The 17,228-nt window shown below is 44.1% G+C and overlaps 1 protein-coding gene across 1 annotated transcript in view; it reads right to left on the bottom strand.

The window, feature by feature from the left end:
- The window catches only part of LOC101991142 (ATP-dependent RNA helicase DDX19A), a 23,569-nt gene extending 7,874 nt beyond the window's left edge, over positions 1-15,695 (bottom strand). The window contains exons 1-5 of the mRNA XM_005345665.2: positions 15,564-15,695; positions 12,551-12,599; positions 8,947-8,997; positions 7,209-7,344; positions 1,035-1,127 (exon numbers count right to left, since the gene is read on the bottom strand). Of these exons, the coding sequence (XP_005345722.1) occupies positions 1,035-1,127; positions 7,209-7,344; positions 8,947-8,997; positions 12,551-12,599; positions 15,564-15,620 (386 nt within the window). The 5' untranslated portion in view covers positions 15,621-15,695. The remainder of the gene's footprint in view (positions 1-1,034; positions 1,128-7,208; positions 7,345-8,946; positions 8,998-12,550; positions 12,600-15,563) is intronic.
- Positions 15,696-17,228: the final 1,533 nt, after the last annotated feature.

Raw genomic sequence — 17,228 nt, 5'->3', positions numbered from 1 at the left:
GGGGGGTGCTGTGAAAGGTGGGAGGGGACCAGTGTCCATGCTCTCATTTTGAAACCCCAGACTATGTGAGCCACAGTCCTCAGCTCAAAATGCTTGAGACATTAAACTAGGTCATTTGCTGCCTTACTAATAAAAACAATCTGGAAAGGGGAGAAGGAATCAATAAAAACCAATTATAAACCTTAAAAAAATATGCGAGCTACCCTTCAGAGCAATGAAAGCACAAAGACACCTAAGAAGATAACAACCAATCTCAGGGTGGCATTTTGCTTCAGAGGACGTAGGCAAAGGGGTGGGAGAGGAGGGTTTATGGGCTGTTCCACATATAACTGGAGTAATGTTATATTCTAAAGCTAGAGAGATGTTACTGGTATCTTTCTGTATACTTTTTGTTGCAGAGCTCAAAAATTTCAATGTAGTATTTTTGGTAATTATTTTATGTGAATGGGTTTCACTTACACGTGTTTCTGTGCACCACTTATAGACCTCTCAGACTAGAGTTATATACATGGTTGGGAATCACAATGTGGTTGCTGGGAACTGAACCTAAATCCTCTGGAAAAGAAGCAGGTACTCTAACTGCTAAAATATCTCTCCAGCCCCTCAAAATAGTTTTGAACCAAATTTGTTTTTGTTTTTGAAGAAGGAGAGACTAAACCGAGTTATCAAGAATGCCAAGCAAGGTCAGGAATGTTAGCACACACCTTTAACCCCAGCACTCGGCAAGATGAGGTAGGCGGATCTCTATGAGCTTTAGGTCAGTCTGCTCTACACAGCCAGCTCCAGGTAGGCCAATACTAAATAGTGAGACTCGATCTCAATAAAACAAAAATGAATGGATGAATAAATAAATAAATAAATGCCAAGTAATTGCTCTACCATGAGGTACATTCCAAACTCTGAAGTAATTTTCAAATATTATTTCTGGATTTATTTATTCATTTACTTAATTCTGAGACAAGATCTCACTGCAGTCTAGTCTGGTCTTGAACTCAAAATCCCCTATGAAGAGGTACAGCTGGGTCTGTACTCACGGTTCAGCAAGCATCATGGGCAGCGCATTCTCCTGGATCTTGGATGGTCGATTGAAGCCCATGGCATAGACTCCTTGGAGGAGCTGCGGTTTCCTAGGAGACAAGGAAATGTTTTTAGACATCTTACCCTAGATCTAACAAGACATGTTGCTTCCTATCTCAATCAAACTATTATTCTAAAATTTACATTTATTTATTCTTTATGTATACATGTATTTGTGTGTTAAGGCTACCATTAATTATTCTAATCATTCTACCCTTTTTTGTGGTTGATTTTTGTTTTTTTGAGACAGGATTTCTCTGTATAACCCTGGCTGCCCTGAACTCATTTTGCGCACCAGGCTGGCTTCAAACTCAGAGATCCGCCTGCCTCTGCTTCCAAAGTGCTGGGATTAAAGGCATGTGCCGCCATGCCTGGTTTGCCTTATTTTTAAAAAACTATTTTTTTTTAAACCCAGGTGTTTGGTTGTATGTGACTGGAATTTTTTTTTTTTAATTTATTTTAATATTCTGTCTGTGTGTATGTCTGCAGGCCAGAAGAGGGCACCAGACCTCATTACAGATGGTTGTGAGCCACCATGTGGTTGCAGGGAATTGAACTCAGGGCCTTTGGAAGAGCAGGCAATGCTCTGAACCACTGAGCCATCTCTCCAGCCCTAAAAAACTATTTTTATTTCTTGGAGACAAGGTCTCTCTGTGTAGCCCTGGCTGTCCTGGCACTCACTATAGCCCATCTTGACTCATCTCCTGAGTGCTTCACCACAGTTACACAGTACCAGGGCTTTGTGCATGCTAAGCACTCTACCAAGTCAAGTACACTGCTATCCTAAAAGTCTTATTTTTTGGTTCAGATGCCAAAATTGAGCCCCAATTTTGTGTGCCCAGCTGGACTAACAGGGCAACCAAAAAAAAAAGTGATTAAGTCAGTTTCTATGGTAACCAGGTAAGTGTGGTTATTTAGACAGATGTGATTAAATCTAGTCAAATCTAAGCCTAGATTAAGAGACATGCTACATCATGCTTATTATCACGACACTTGATAGACTAAGACAAGAGGACTGCTGGGAATTCAAGGCTAGCCTGGGCTACTGTGCAGTAGTCTAAAAAACAAGACTAGAAAAGCACCAACTTCTTAATTTGTTGTTTGCTTTCTGTCCCCGCCTCCAGAGTGCTGAGATGATAGGCCCACACCACTACTTTTGGTTTCTGCAGGGCTGGCGATTACACCCAGGGTTTCAAGCACTCTACCAACTGAGCTACATTCCTAGTCCTGGCAACAAGCTCTTAATCAACTACATAGCAAATAGCAATTAATATTACATTTATGCTGTGTTTACAATAAGTTCTCTACTACCCCTACATTCACAAAACATCTAACAAAACCCACACAACACCCTTTACTTATCTTTAATTTTTATGTATTTATCATTACCGTGCCTCCGTGCATGACACACCTGTGAGTGTGGGTCTCACCTGCTGTGGCCCATGCACATGGGAAGTTACAGGACAACTTTTAGAAGTTGGTCCTCTCCTTCTACCATGGATTCCGTAGATTAGATGACAGTTATCAGCTTGCACAGCAATGTCTTTTATCCACTGAGCCATCTCGCCAGCCCAGGAAGCTTTTTGCTTCTGGTTTTTTTTTTTTTTAAAGATTTATTTATTTTTTATGTGTACAACATTCTACCTCCATGTATGTCCACACGCCAGAGGGTGACAGATCTCATTACAGATGGTTGTGAGCCACCATGTGGTTGCTGGGAATTGAACTCAGAACCTCTGGAAGAGCAGCCGGTGCTCTTAACCACTGAGCCATCTCTCCAGCCCATTTGCTTCTGTTTTTTAAAGGAAAGAGTTCACATAATCCAGGCTGGCCTTGATCTATGTTGCTGAGGGTAGCCTTGAATTCCTGATTATTTACCTCCACCTCTGTCTTGAGAGCCTGGATCACAGCACAGATGTTCAGCTTTTCACAGAAAAGCTAATAGCTGGGCATGGTGTCTCATACCAATAATCCCAACATTTAGAAAGCTCAGGAAAAATAATTGCTTCAAGTTGCAGACTATCCTGGGCTACACAAGAGTTCCAGGTCAGTCTAAGCTACTGAGTGAGGCTTTACATTTTAAAAGGGGGAGTAGGGGAGGACTAGCAAGATAGCTCAGTGAGTGAAGGCACCTGCTACCAAGCCTGGTTGAGTTTGATCTGTCAGATGGACCCACATGGTAGAAAGAGGGAACTGACCCCCACAAGTTACCCTGTAACCTCTGCACATGCACACACACAATGAATACAATAAAAGACAAAGGGGCAGGAGAGATGGTTCAGCAGATAAGAGCACTGGCTGCTCTTCCAAAGGAGCTTGGTTAGATTCTCGGCGCCCACGTGGCAGCTCACAACTCCAGTTCTATGGATCTGACCACCCTCACCTGGCATCTAAGGGAACCAGGCATAAAAACATATGTGGGCAAAACACCCACACACATAAATTTGAGGATTTTATATTTTAAATAAAAATGCTAAAGAAGAAAAAAAGCCAGGCAGTGGTAGCACAATCCTTTAATACCAACACTAGAGGCAGAGGTAGGCAGATCTCTGAGTTCAAGGCCAACCTGGTCTACAAGACAGCCAGGACTGTTACACAGAGAAACCCTATCTCAAAAAAACAAAATAAAATAAAAAAGCCAAACCAAATTAAGAAATTCTCCAAGTCTTCTCCACCTCTAAAAGGCAAACTCTTCTGGCATATGTAGGTTCTCAGACACAAAACCTTTTAGTATTTTCTATTTGGTAACAAAGACAGCCTCTAACTTGCTTGTTAAAAAAAAAAAAAAAAAAAAGTAGCCGGGCGGTGGTGGCGCACGCCTTTAATCCCAGCACTTGGGAGGCAGAGGCAGGCGGATCTCTGTGAGTTCGAGACCAGCCTGGTCTACAGAGCTAGTTCCAGGACAGGCTCCAAAACCACAGAGAAACCCTTGTCTCGAAAAACCACAAAAAAAAAAAAAAAAAAAGTTACTACCTAATCGTCTAATCGTGATTCACCAACCCAAGAGGCTCCACTGCTTCATTAGTTTTTTTGCATTTCAAATCTTTAAGTATAAAATAATCCAAGTTGGGCACGGTGACAAACACTAGGTGGACCTAGTGTTTGAAAGGCGTGTGGGGATGCCGGATTCCCAGCTTGCTGGCCAGCCAGTCTAGTCAATAGGTGAGCTATGAGTTCAGTGAGAGAGAGGCCCTGTCCAAAAACAAGGTGGGAAATGGTAAGAGAAGACTCCCCAACATCAATCTCGGGCCTCCAAGTGTCTGCACATGCATTCCCATCACAAGTATACGAACGCAAGCCCCACAAAGAATGAGAAAATCCAAACAATAAAATAACCCAAGAACTCTATGCAATCTGGGTTCCATCCAGTTACCTTTCAATGAGAGGACAATTCAAGCTCCAAGCACTAGCTCAGATCTGAAATTGCAGCACTTGGCTGGCCAAGGCAGGAAGATCTCTGTAAGTTCCAGGCTAGCCATGTGGCTACATAATGCAATTATTCCAAAAACAGCTGAATTGAGAGGGCAAGTTTTTTAAATGAAAGGAATTGAAAACGCTGAGCTCAGAAGAACTCGCTCAACTGGTTACACCTGTAATCCTAGCACTTAGGAGGCTGAGACAGAAGGATCACTGGATCCTAGGACTAAACTACACTACCTAGTCCTTAGCTACCTCAGGCTAGGTAGTGAGACCTTAAAAAAAAAGGGGTGGGGGTGGGGGTGGGGTGAGGGCCTGGAGAGGTGGCTCAGTGATTAATAGCACTGGCTGCTCTTCCTGTGGCCCTGAGTTCTGCTGCAGCATTCATTCCCATGGTGACTCACGCCTTCTACTACAGTCCCAGGCGGTCTACTGCCTTCTGACCCCACCCCCAACAGCACACAAATGGTGTACACACATTCATGCAGGCAAAAAATAAAATAACTAAAATAATTTTTTTCTTTTTTTCAGGATGTTTATGGTTCATGATTTTATTTTTTTTTATTTTTATTTTATTTATTTATTTTTTTTTTGGTTTTTCGAGACAGGGTTTCTCTATGGCTTTGGAGCCTGTCCTGGAACTAGCTCTTGTAGACCAGGCTGGTCTGGTCCATGATTTTAATCCCAGCACTCAGGAGACATAGGCAGGTGGATCTCTGAGGTTGAGGTCAGTCTGGTCTACAGAGTGAGTTCTGTAACAGACATAATGACACAGAGAAACCCCATCTCAAAAACAGAAGATTGGTGAATAAATGAAACCTTTAACAAAGGAACACTTGAAAGTCTAATTTCCAGAAAAACCGTAAAAGTCAGACTTTAAGGGCTGAGGATGTAGCTCAATTGGTGGAGAGCTTACTCTACCAACAGTCCCAGAATCGAATGAACCAGGCCTGGTGGCACACTCCCGTAAGCCTAGCACATGGCAGGTAGGGGTAGGTAGGTCAGGTTATCCTCAGTGAAAGGGAGTTTGAAGCCAGCATGTGCTATATGAAACTCTTATCAACAAACAGTTGTTTCTTAATAATGAAAAATGATTGTGATAAGATAGCTCCGTTGGCAAAGTGCCTGCCACACAAGCATGAGGGCCTGGGTTTAAATGTCTAGTTACCACGTCAAAAGCCAAGGGGTAGTGGTACAAGCCTGTAATCTCAGTGCTAGTGGGGGTGCAGACAGGAGGATCCCTGGGATGTCGAGCTCAGTGGATGTCCTCCGGGTTTCTCTCTCACACACATAGTACTTGACAAAAGCGCTCCATCCATTTGGCATTCTCAAGCAGTCAGTGCAGTGGTCTTGACTACAGACAATGCTTTGTCTCCTGCCAAACAATGAACTACAGAAAACCCCTTCTGAGAGCTAGTGAGTACGCTTTGTCATTAAGTGGTTCCTTCCCTCAAAGCCTGGCCCATCAAGGCTTTGCTGCACTCTAGGAATCCGGGCTCCTCAGACACTTTCTAAAAAGAAGACTAACGTTTGTAAACCCTGGGGTCATCCGAAGTTCTTACCTAATAAGACATGTTCCTGACATCCAGAAATCGCCTGTCAGTCAATATTTTATTCAAAGTTCTAAGAGTATTTAAAACAAAACAAAAAGACTTTCTGCTATGCTGACTAAATCTGCAGCATTTCAGTCTAAGAAATCACGTGCTGTGGTGCACACCTACAGCCCTAGTTACCCACGAGGCTCGGGGGAGCAAAGGCTTGCAAGGTACATAGTGAGAGCCCATGCACGCTGTAACCCAGGCAGATCCTGAACTTCTGATCTCGTACTTCAAAGCAGCTAGATCATGGGCCTACATCACCACCAGGCCACTCTGAGATTTAGTATCCAAAGAAAAAGAAAAAGCTATACTGGAAGAAAAACGGTAGCAAAAAAAAAAAAAAAAAAAAGTGAGAAGACCATCACTGTAAACTTATTCACACAGTTTCCTCTGTCCCAGGCTGGCCTCAAACTTGCTCTAGTCCAGAATGACCCTGAGTTTTTATTATCCTCCTGCTTTCACAATCTCCCAAGTGCTGGGATTACAGGTGTGTCACCTAATCCTGCTTTGTGACATGCTAGAGATCAAAAACAGGACCTCATATTTGTTAAGCAAGTACTCATTCTACCACAACCTCGACCTCCCGCACTAATTTTTGAAACATATAGACTATTTGTTTGTGGATTTTTATTTATTTTTTTGAGACAGGGTTTTTCTCTGTAGCCTTGGCTGTCCTGGAATTTATTCTGTAGACCAGGCCAGCCTTGAGAACCACCTACTGAGATTAAAGGTATGTGCTACCACCATCCAGCAAATCATGTAGATTATTACCTACTCAAAGATGTAAATATGATTTAAAAAAAAAAAAACAAAAAATTTTTTAAAACCAAAGTTAAAGTCCAGAAGAATGTAGCACTGGCTGTCTTAGAACTTACTCTGAAGACCAGGCCTGCCTCTGCCTCCCAAAGCCGTGTGCCACCACCACCAGCTTTTAATTGTTGCTGCTGTTTTTGAGACAGGATTTCTCTAAGTAGTTCTGACTATACTGAACTAACAGGGATCCACTCGCCTCTGCCTAGTGAGTGCTGGGATTAAAGGGCCACCATGCCCAGTTCAGAGATGCTTTTTCATTGGGACTAGATAAGTTAACAGCTGTCCAAAGCAATGAATACTCACAGACGAAGCTCTTCGAAAGACTTCACTGAGTAGAGAGGCGAGCTTGGGTCCCTCTGCAGGACTTCTACTTGGTTGGTGTTATCCACAAGATTGCTTCTGATCAGCTTGTTGAGCAAAGACTGAGCAGCTCTGTCCTCTGTCGGGAGGAAAGCAGACATTCTTCACCCACACGAGGCGAGGCCACCCTTGAGAAAACACTGTCTCCCCATCTCCACATCAGGCCTTGACAAGCACTCACAGTGGAGGTAAGCCCAGCCCCACTCCCTTCCAGTTTTAATGTATTTAATGTTGTCTCACATGAGCTCACAGCTCCCTCCTGACACAGGGTCCTGAGTTCTGGGATTCCTGTCCTTGCAATGAACAAGCTATTTTTTGTTCTAAACCTCATTTGCTGTAGTCTCCCAGATAGCTGAGACTGCAAGCACATGATGCTCCTCAATCACCCTGCCGGCTATAGTGACACCTTTTGTTTCTGTTTTCCAGAACTAGGGATGAAACTCAGGGCCCAGCACACACAAGACATGTGTTCGGCCTTGAGGTGCATGTCAAACACACTTGGTGTGTAATGTGTCTGTATGAGTACAAAAGTGTGCATGGATACTTGTGTACATGAGTTTGGAGGTCAGAGACTGAGATCATGAATCTTCCTCAACTGCTCAGGCCCCTTATTTTTTTTTCTTTTGTTCTCCAAGACAGGGTTTCTCTGTGTAACAACCCTAGCTGTCCTGAAACTAGCTCTGTAGACCCAGCTGGCCTCGAACTCACAGAGATTCGACTGCCTCTGCCTCCCAAATCTGAGATTAAAGGCATACACTACCACTACCTGGCAGCTGTCCCCTTATTTTTTGAGATGGGGTCTCTCAATGAGCCTAGAGTTATTTTAGACTGGCTCGGCAGAAAGCTCAGGATCCCCCTGTTGTCAGACCACCCCTCCACCACCAGAACTAGGCTCACAGATGCATGCTACTCCTAGTTACTGTGTGGTACAAAGTGGGGGTAAAAACTCAGGTCACAATTTTATGGGGGGGGGTGGGGCACTTTATTGGATGAGCCACCACCTTCCCAGATTTGACACACCACTGTTGAGGACATTTTTTTTTTTGGCTTCAAGGACAACACACTCTTGTTTTGCGATATTATTTGAAGATGTGTTACAGTTGTTTATGTTGTGGCGCAGTTTAATAATGCAAAGATGTGTTGCATTCCTTTGTTACATTTGTTTAACTCTGTGAAGCTGTGTTACTTTGCCTGCCTAAAACACCTAAATGGTCTAATAAAGAGCTGAATGATCAACAGTTAGGCAGGAGAGCAACAGATAGGGTTGCCAGGCAGAGAAAATAAACAGAAGGAGAAAAAGAGAAGAGGAAGGAGTGAGGAAAAAGAGGAGATGAGGGTGCCAGGGGCAGCCACTCAGACACACACAGAATAAGAGGGAAAGAAAAGATATACAGAAATAAGGAAAGGTAAAAGCCCAGGGCAAAAGGTAGATGGGCTGAGTTAAGAAAAGCTGGCTAGAAATGAGCCAAGCTAAGACCCGGCATTCATAAGAAGGAATACGCCTCCGTGTGATCATTTGGGAGCTGGGTGGTGGGACCCAAAGAGCAAAGAGCAAGAAACCAACTGTGCACTCTTCATTTTCCCTCACTTCCTGTCCTCACAACTCAAGTGGCTCCAGCTCCACGTGGCCAAGTCCTGGGCACAGCAAGGCTCTCGCAGGAGAACGTCAAAGAACGGTTACCTTTCTCTTCCTCCTCAGTCTTCTCCGCAGAGGTGCTGGTTTTGATAACACCTGCACAAGAAAACAGCTGTCATCAGAAAGGCAAACACTAAACCCACCTACAGGTTAGGACAACATAAACATTAACAATAAAGTGAACAAATTAAAGAACTGGCTTTTTTATATTTAATGGATTTTATGTTTATGAAGCATATTCAGAACAAAAGAAAAAACTTAAATTTAAACTTAGAATCACAGAAATATGTTATTTCTGACTTAATTATCCTAAAAAACAGCAAAGCCTTACTGTTACGTCCACCCTCGTCCAGAAGGATGACGCGCGGCACACCGGAGCTCTTCTCACTGCAGTCCATTCCAGGACTTTATATTTCTCTCTCTCTCTCTCTCTCTCTCTCTCTCTCTCTCTGTCTCTGTCTCTCTCTGGCAAACCTCTCCCAGCCCTTAAGTAGGCATGGGCTACCAACCCCGGATTGCCAGGTGGGCACTGCCCATAGGCCCACACATATGCAAGCAGCTGATGATCATTGCGTGATCATAGCATAAGTCAGGCCTTAGCCATCTCAGGAGTTGATTATACATCTCCATCAGGTGTGACTCCACGCAGCTCGCTACACCTTACATAGCAAAATCTATTCGCCATTTTTTTTTTAACCTATAAGCCTAGAAAAACTCAATCTGACCAAACATTTTGTGATTAGACTGTAGGGTTAACAGACACTTTCAGGCTGTCGACAGAAATATAAAATTGTAGAACACTCACAAAGAGGCTCGTATGGTGAATGTCTAGGACTAGGGAAGTAGAAGCAAGCTCACTCATGAATTTGAGGTTAGCCTGGACTATCTATAAATTCTACATCAGTCAAGATTATACACGGAGACCCTGTTCCAAAAAACACTAAAAATAAAACAATCTTACAGAGGGTACTTTATGTTTTGTTTGTGAGACAGGGTCTCATGCAGCCCAGGCTGGCCTGGAGTTTGCTATGTGGCAGGGAATGATACTGCACTTCTGATTCTCCTGATTCTACTTCCAAGGGTTTAGATTACAAAGAAGCATCAACATGCCTGGTTCATATGGTACTAAGAATTGGATCCAGGTTCCTGCATGCTGTCCAGCAGCCTACCAACTAAGATATATCCTCACCACCACTTTGAAAATATTTGTAAGACAGGTGATGGTGGCACAACCCTTTAATCCCGGCACTTGAGAGGCAGAGGCAGGCAGACCTCTCAGAGTTCAAGACCAGTCTGGTCTACAGAGCGAGTTTCTGGACAGCCAGGTCAGTTACACAGAGAAATCCTATCTTGAAAAGCCAAGGTAATAATAATAATAAAAGGTTAAAACTGAGTAACTGGGTAAAAGTATTGGCTGCCAACCCTCATGACCTGAGTTCAATCTCCAGGTCATACCAGGCAGACACAACCAACGGCTTTAAGTTGTCCTCAGACCTCCAACTGTACACCATGGCACGTCATCACCCACACACATAGCATAATGAAATTTCTTACAGACTTTTTTGTCATAATTATATAATGTCTGAGCACACGAGTGCCCAAGTGTCCGTAGAGGACGTTGTGAGCCACCTGATGTGTGCTGAGAACAGAGCTGGGTTTCCGCAGCGAGAACTCTGAACCACTGAGGCAACTCTCCAGCACACCACAATTGTTTTTGGTTTTTCGAGACAGGGTTTCTCCGTAGCTTTTGGTTCCAGTCCTGGAACTAGCTCTGTAGACCAGGCTGGCCTCGAACTCACAGAGATCCGCCTGCCTCTGCCTCCCGAGTGCTGGAATTAAAGGCGTGTGCCACCACTGCCCGGCTCACAATTTTTTTTTCAAATGCTTATACTCTTGACCTAGCAAATCTATTCAGGGTAAATTATTGTAGAAATGCACTGCACAATATAAAGTATTTAAGCTCATGGATATTCTGAGACATACTGTTTCTAATAATATCAAACTGAGACAAACCCTAGATGACTGATTAACAATGTATCAACATAATGCAATGTTGTGCAGGTCAATATGGAGAGCACGTAAGTTATACTGTTGCATGGGAAAAATCAGGTATATTGTGCATTATCTTGTCACCTCTCAGAGGGAAGTGATGGGGAGAAAGGAACCGGAGGACAGAAACAATGAAAATATGAATCTCTACCTTTATTCGCCTTATATAAGGCAACTTTGGAATATTAAAAATTCAATGCCAGGTATAGTAACACAAATTTGTAATCCTGGCACTTGAGATGTGGAGGCAGGAGGAATGCTATGAATTCAAGTCCAGGCTCAGTTACACAGCAAGACCCTGCTATCAAAAATAAATAAATAAAGAATAGACTTAAACAATTAAGCCAAATGAAACTAAAGTAAAACGCCACTAACAGTAGTTACTTCTGTGTTACAGATTTAACTGAGTATTCCTAAAATTCATTTATCCTGTCCTGATCCCCAGTACCTCAGAAAATGGGGTTAAATGTGTCCAACTCCAATATTACTGAACCCATATCAAAAGGGGAACCCAGGGCCGAGGAGTGACAAAGCACTTACCTCAAATGTTTAAGACTCTGAGTGTGGCCCTCAGCATTTCTAAGCATCCGGTCAATCAATTAATCAATAAACAAAGGAATGCTATTTAGCAGAGCACCATGTGAGATCTGGGTAAAATCATTAAAACCCAAGGAACACCAAAATCTGCCAGCAAAAGCCTGGAATAAGGTCTTTCTACAAGTCCTCAAAAGCAACAAACTTTGCTGACACCTTGATCTTAGAATTCTAATCTCCTGGGCTTTGAGACAATAAACTACTGTGGGTTGTTGTTTCTTGAGAAAGGGTCTCATTTTATAGCTCTGGCTGGCCTCTAGGTCGGAAATCCTCCTGCCTCTGCCTCTTCTGGGACGAAAGGCTTACACCACCACACTTGGCAGCTATTATGGCTTAAACTACCCACCTTCGGGTGCTTTGTTAGAAGTGCCCTGGCAAATGAACACAGGCAGGCACAATAAACTCTGGAGCAGCGTGGAAAGGAGGCCTTGTACCTTTTCATACTTTCTGAGTTTTGTTTGTTTCTGAGACAGAGTTTTGCTATATAGTCCTGGGGTGGAGTAGGGGAGGTGGTCTAAAAAACTTCAACAATCCTCCTGACCACAGGAATCACAGGGGGAAGCCACCATGCCTAGCCTGAACCTAGTCAGGTTTCAAAGATTTTAATATCAGGTAAACAGGAACACAATCCAACAGTGTCATGTGTGTGTGTTGTTCTGTAGACAGGGTTTCTGTGTTAGTCCTGGCTGTCCTGGAACTCACTCTGAAGACCAGGCTGGCATCACACCCATACCTCCACCTGCCTCTGCCTCCCAAGTGCTGGGATTAAAGGTGTGTACCACTACCACCTGGTTGTGACTTTTGTTTTTAAAGCATCAGAAGCTGGGAAAATCTGGAAAACGTTCCCTCTTCAGAAATACACGCTAATTCCTCATTTGGGCTCCATCCTAGGCTGACATCTGCCGAGCGACTCTAGCACAGGCCCATTGTGTCTCTGTACCTCGTCTGCAGTCACCAGTGATGCAGGTGCAACTCTGTACCTCGTCTGTGGTTACCAGTGACTCACCATTTGTGTCTGCTTGGATTTTTTCTTCTTTGATCTGCAAACTGCTCATCTGAGTAAGAATAAAAGGAAACAGTAAGCAAGAGAACCAACCAAGGGGGGGCAGTGAGGCTGCCTGGTGAGAGGTTAGCAGAAACTACTGCAGAGCTTGCTGGGGAACTAGTTTGTTCCACTCAATACGGAAGTGCTAAAAGCCTGGGCAAAAGCATCTCATGTTTCCTCAGCAGCATAAAAAGAGGAGGTAGGCATGGATTAAACATAAAGGAATAAGGAGAAAGGGGGAGAAAGCCTTTGAGCATTTGCTTTTCTTCTGACTTACACTCTTTCTAAAACATATCCAAGTTTTTGTTTGTCTGAGTTTGGGCGATGCTAGCAGGACACAGAACGTGTCCTTAATGGCAGGCAGGCTTCCACTAAACCATGCCCCAGCCTCTTTAACCCTATTAACAGCAAATAAATTATAGTCCTCTATCCTTTTAACCTGCATGGTACGTTACTTTAAGATGTATTACAATGAACTGGGTCCAGTGAAACAGGCCTTTATCTATAGCACTTGGGGAATGGAGACAGCAAGAACCGGAGTTGAAGATCATGAGTTAGAAGCCAGCTCGTGCAACATGAGACTTGCTTTAAAAAAACAAAACAGCCGGGCGGTGGTGGCGCACGCCTTTAATCCCAGCACTCGGGAGGCAGAGGCAGGCGAATCTCTGTGAGTTCGAGACCAGCCTGATCTACAAGAGCTAGTTCCAGGACAGGCTCCAAAGCCACAGAGAAACCCTTTCTCGAAAAAAAAAATAAGAAAAATAAATAAATAAAAATAAAAATACAAAACAAAACAAACAAACAAACAAACAAACAAAAAAACCCAGCAAAGTCAATGCCCCCATCAAACAAACCCCACAGGGTTTCTCTGTGTAGCTTTGATGCCTGTCCTGGAACTAGCTCTTGTAGACCAGGCTGGCCTCGAACTCACAGAGATCCACCTGCCTCTGCCTCCCCAGTGTTGATACTAAAGGTGTGCACCACCACCACCACCAGGCTGAGTTGTTGGTTTTGTAAGACAGGGTCTCTCTACAAACTTTGGTTGTGCTGGCATACACTTCTGTAGACAAGCCTGTCCTCAGACTCAGAGATCCACCTGCTTCAGCCTCCCAACTGCTGAGATCAAAAGTGTGAGCCAATACACTTAGCTTGAACTGTTATCCTTCCTGGAACCACTATAATGCTCTCAGATTTGCAATACTTTGCTAAATGTGTGTCTAGGAGGTGAAAAGTGTATGTGTGTTGGGGTGGTGGTGGTGAAGTATATCTCAAGGGGCTTCTGATAAGCAGAATGGTTAGGTCAAATATCCAGGCTGTTTAGGTGGTATACATCATAATGAGATTAGGGACATACTTAGCTTTTACCCCCAGCAGTGCAGGGGTAAAGTCCAAGCTAGGCAAGTGTTTCTTACAAAACTAAGTCCTCAGCTTTGGTTAGTACATTAAAAAAAAATCCAGAAATGTGGGTACAGTGGGACCCTCCTGCAATTCCAGATAAGACAGGAGGATTACTGAAGTCCAGGGGTTTGAGGCCATACTGGACATCAGTGTGATGTCAAACACACATAATTAAATTGAAAACAATTCCCAGTCACTATCTTTTAGGGACAATTTCATACCAAACATCAGATTTGAAGTTTCAGTCTGGGACTGATAAGAAAGCTCAGTGGGTAACTGATGAACTGAAATCCACCCCCCACACACATGCATGCTTAAAACAAACATACATACACAAAATACAATTAATTGTTTAAAAAATAAATACAGGAGCTACAGTGATGGTTCAGTGGTTAAGAGAGTTTGCAGAAGTCAAGGGTTTGGCTCCCAGCACCCACAGAAAGGCTCACGTCATATCCCCGGAATCCAACACCCTCTTCTAACATACGAACTCACAAAAGATGGTGCACAGATACACATAAAACAGACATACGTAGATATTAAAAGAAAGTAGTTGAGGCCACCCTGAACTAAACAGTAATTTGCAGGTCATCTGGTCTGTCTCAAAAATAGAACAAAGGGGGCTGGAGAGATGGCTCAGTGGTTAAGAGCATTGCCTGCTCTTACTAAAGGTCCCGAGTTCAATTCCCAGCAACCACATGGTGGCTCACAACCATCTGTAATGAGGTGCCCTCTCTGGCCTGCAGACATACATACACACAGACAGAATATTGTATACATAATAAATAAATTTAAAAAAAGAACAAAGGCATCAAATCTGTAACTCTAGCGCTTAAGAGGGAGTAGAAAGATACCCAGAATTCTGAAGGCTAGCCTCAGCTACACAATAAGAAGCCAACCCACACTAAGTGAAACCCTGTCTCGAACGCACTACCACCACCACCATAAAAAAGCCTTAAAAAGTGAAACTAAATGTCACTAAAATATTAACTAAACAGTTTGTATTTGTAGTTATGTGATGCATTAAAGCAAAGCAAAACAAAAAAACCGTTGTTCTGGAGAGCTACAAACTGCCAACCACATTAAGCATGAATGTAAGAACTGTTAGGTAAAAAGATGAGCTCAAAAACTGTCCCTTAGCAATGAAAATGATGGCATTTGTTATGAAAGGTCAAGAGAAAGCCAGTTTGGGGCCTCGCACACATAGTGAGGACAGAGTCACCACGGGAAAAACTTTCTAGTCCACTCGGATAAGAAACTCGCAGCAGAGCCGGGCGGTGGTGGCGCACGCCTTTAATCCCAGCACTCGGGAGGCAGAGGCAGGCGGATCTCTGTGAGTTAGAGACCAGCTGGTCTACAAGAGCTAGTTCCAGGACAGGCTCCAAAGCCACAGAGTAACCCTGTCTCGAAAAACCAAAAAAATAAATAAAAAATGAAACTCGCAGCAGGTTTTCTGCGCTCTAGGAGCAAATCAGCCCGCTGCAAACTCCAGCGGCGCGCGGGCCGACCCGACACGGAGGTCTCCGAACTGGAGACGGCGGCCTCCCGAGACCCCTAACCCCGCCAGGCCACTGACCGACTTGACAGCGGCTTCCTGCTCGTCCACCGCCAGCGCCCAGGAGTCGGTGGCCATGGTCCCAAGACTGGAGAGACCTGCCGAGAGGTTCCGGACCTCGTCAACCCCAGCCCGCGCCAAGCGCCACTCGGGCGGAGCGGAAGAAGATGTGCGCAGAATTGACGTCAGTTCCTGTCCCGCGAGGTCGTCTCCCACCCGCGCTCCGCCCCGGCGTGGGTAAGCAAGCCTACATGGCTAGGTGTGGTCTGATTGTAACTTAACGCCCAAGAGCTCGGCAAAGAGTAACTTAGTACTCACTGCATCTCTTCGTTTCACACTAAAATAGTTCCTTTTTTTTTTGGTTCGTAATAAGGTTTCTTGCAGTTAGCTGCCTTGAACTCGGTTTCCTCCTTCACTTCTCAAGTGCCGAAATTACAAGCGATCCGACACCTTCTACCGGCCTTTGCGGTCACAGACACAAACATGCATACACATAATTAAAAATAAAATGAGCCGGGCGGTAGTAGCACAGGCCTTTAATGTGGCTGTCCTGAACTCACAAAGATCTGTTTTCCAAGCACTGGAATTAAAGGTATGAACCATCACACCCAGCAAGCTCTCTTAAACTTTTTATAAAAATATTTACTTTTCTGTGTATTAGTGTTTCTGTCTGCACTTATGTTTGTGTGTCAGATCCCATAGAACTAGAGTTAGAGTTGTGAGCTGCTATGTGGGTGCTGGGAACTGAACCTGGGTCCTCTAGAACCATTGAGCCATCTCTCCAGCCCTGAGCTTTCTAAGGATACAGGATCCGTGAGAACAGGACTGCCAGGCTGTCCTCTACCGCGCTTCCCGACTCCGCTGCACGGCAGGGCTCCTGTTCCCAAGTTTTTCCTTGTCCCACATTCACGTCCGCTAGGAGCCGCGCCAGAGAGTTCCTACTCACCCTTTAACTTTGGCAGTTTCTTTACGTTTTTGCTTCAGGTTGGGATGGAGGGTGTGAAAAATGAGAAATGAGGAAAATACAGAAGGCCATCAGCCTCTGCGATGACAGGATAGAACTGGAGCAGTGAGGGCCCCTCGTCAACTTCATTTTGTACTTGAACCCAAAATGCAGTGTTTATTTTTAGATCCACTCTCACTTTGACCTCACAGTCCTCCTGCCTCAACCCTTTGACCAATGAGATTATAGGTGTGTGGTACCAAGTACAGCTAAAGCTGAGTAACTCTGGTTGGCTTGGAACTATGTAGACTAGGTTGGCCTTAAACTCTTAGAAATCCACCTATGTCTGCCTACTGAAAAATTAGGATTAAAGCCATTGGCACATCTGACAAGCCACTGTATGAGAAGACCTGTGGCATAGCTTTATGGACAGTTGATCTAAAGGACTTGGTATTTTATCGGTTCAGGGACAGGAAGCAAGAGTCATGTTGACTGCATGAACGGGAGTCTAGTCGCTTTGGATGCTCACCTTCCTAGACCTGGACGGAGGGGGGAGGACCTTGGACTTCCCACAGGGCAGGGAACCCTGACTGCTTGTAGGACTGGAGAGGGAGGGGGAGAAAAATGGGAGGAGGTGGAAATTTTTAATAAATAAAAACTCAAAAAAAGAGTCATGTTGAATTCTAGGTTTCTAACTTGAACAATAAGCAGGGTGTTTGCTAGGCTTCATGCTGTTCTGTTCA

Source organism: Microtus ochrogaster, chromosome 4 (genome assembly GCF_000317375.1).
Source record: "Microtus ochrogaster isolate Prairie Vole_2 chromosome 4, MicOch1.0, whole genome shotgun sequence".
In the NCBI taxonomy this organism is placed as follows: Eukaryota; Metazoa; Chordata; class Mammalia; order Rodentia; family Cricetidae; genus Microtus; species Microtus ochrogaster.
The sequence above is the reverse complement of the archived record's forward strand: the minus strand, read 5'-3'. Positions and strand labels throughout refer to the sequence as shown.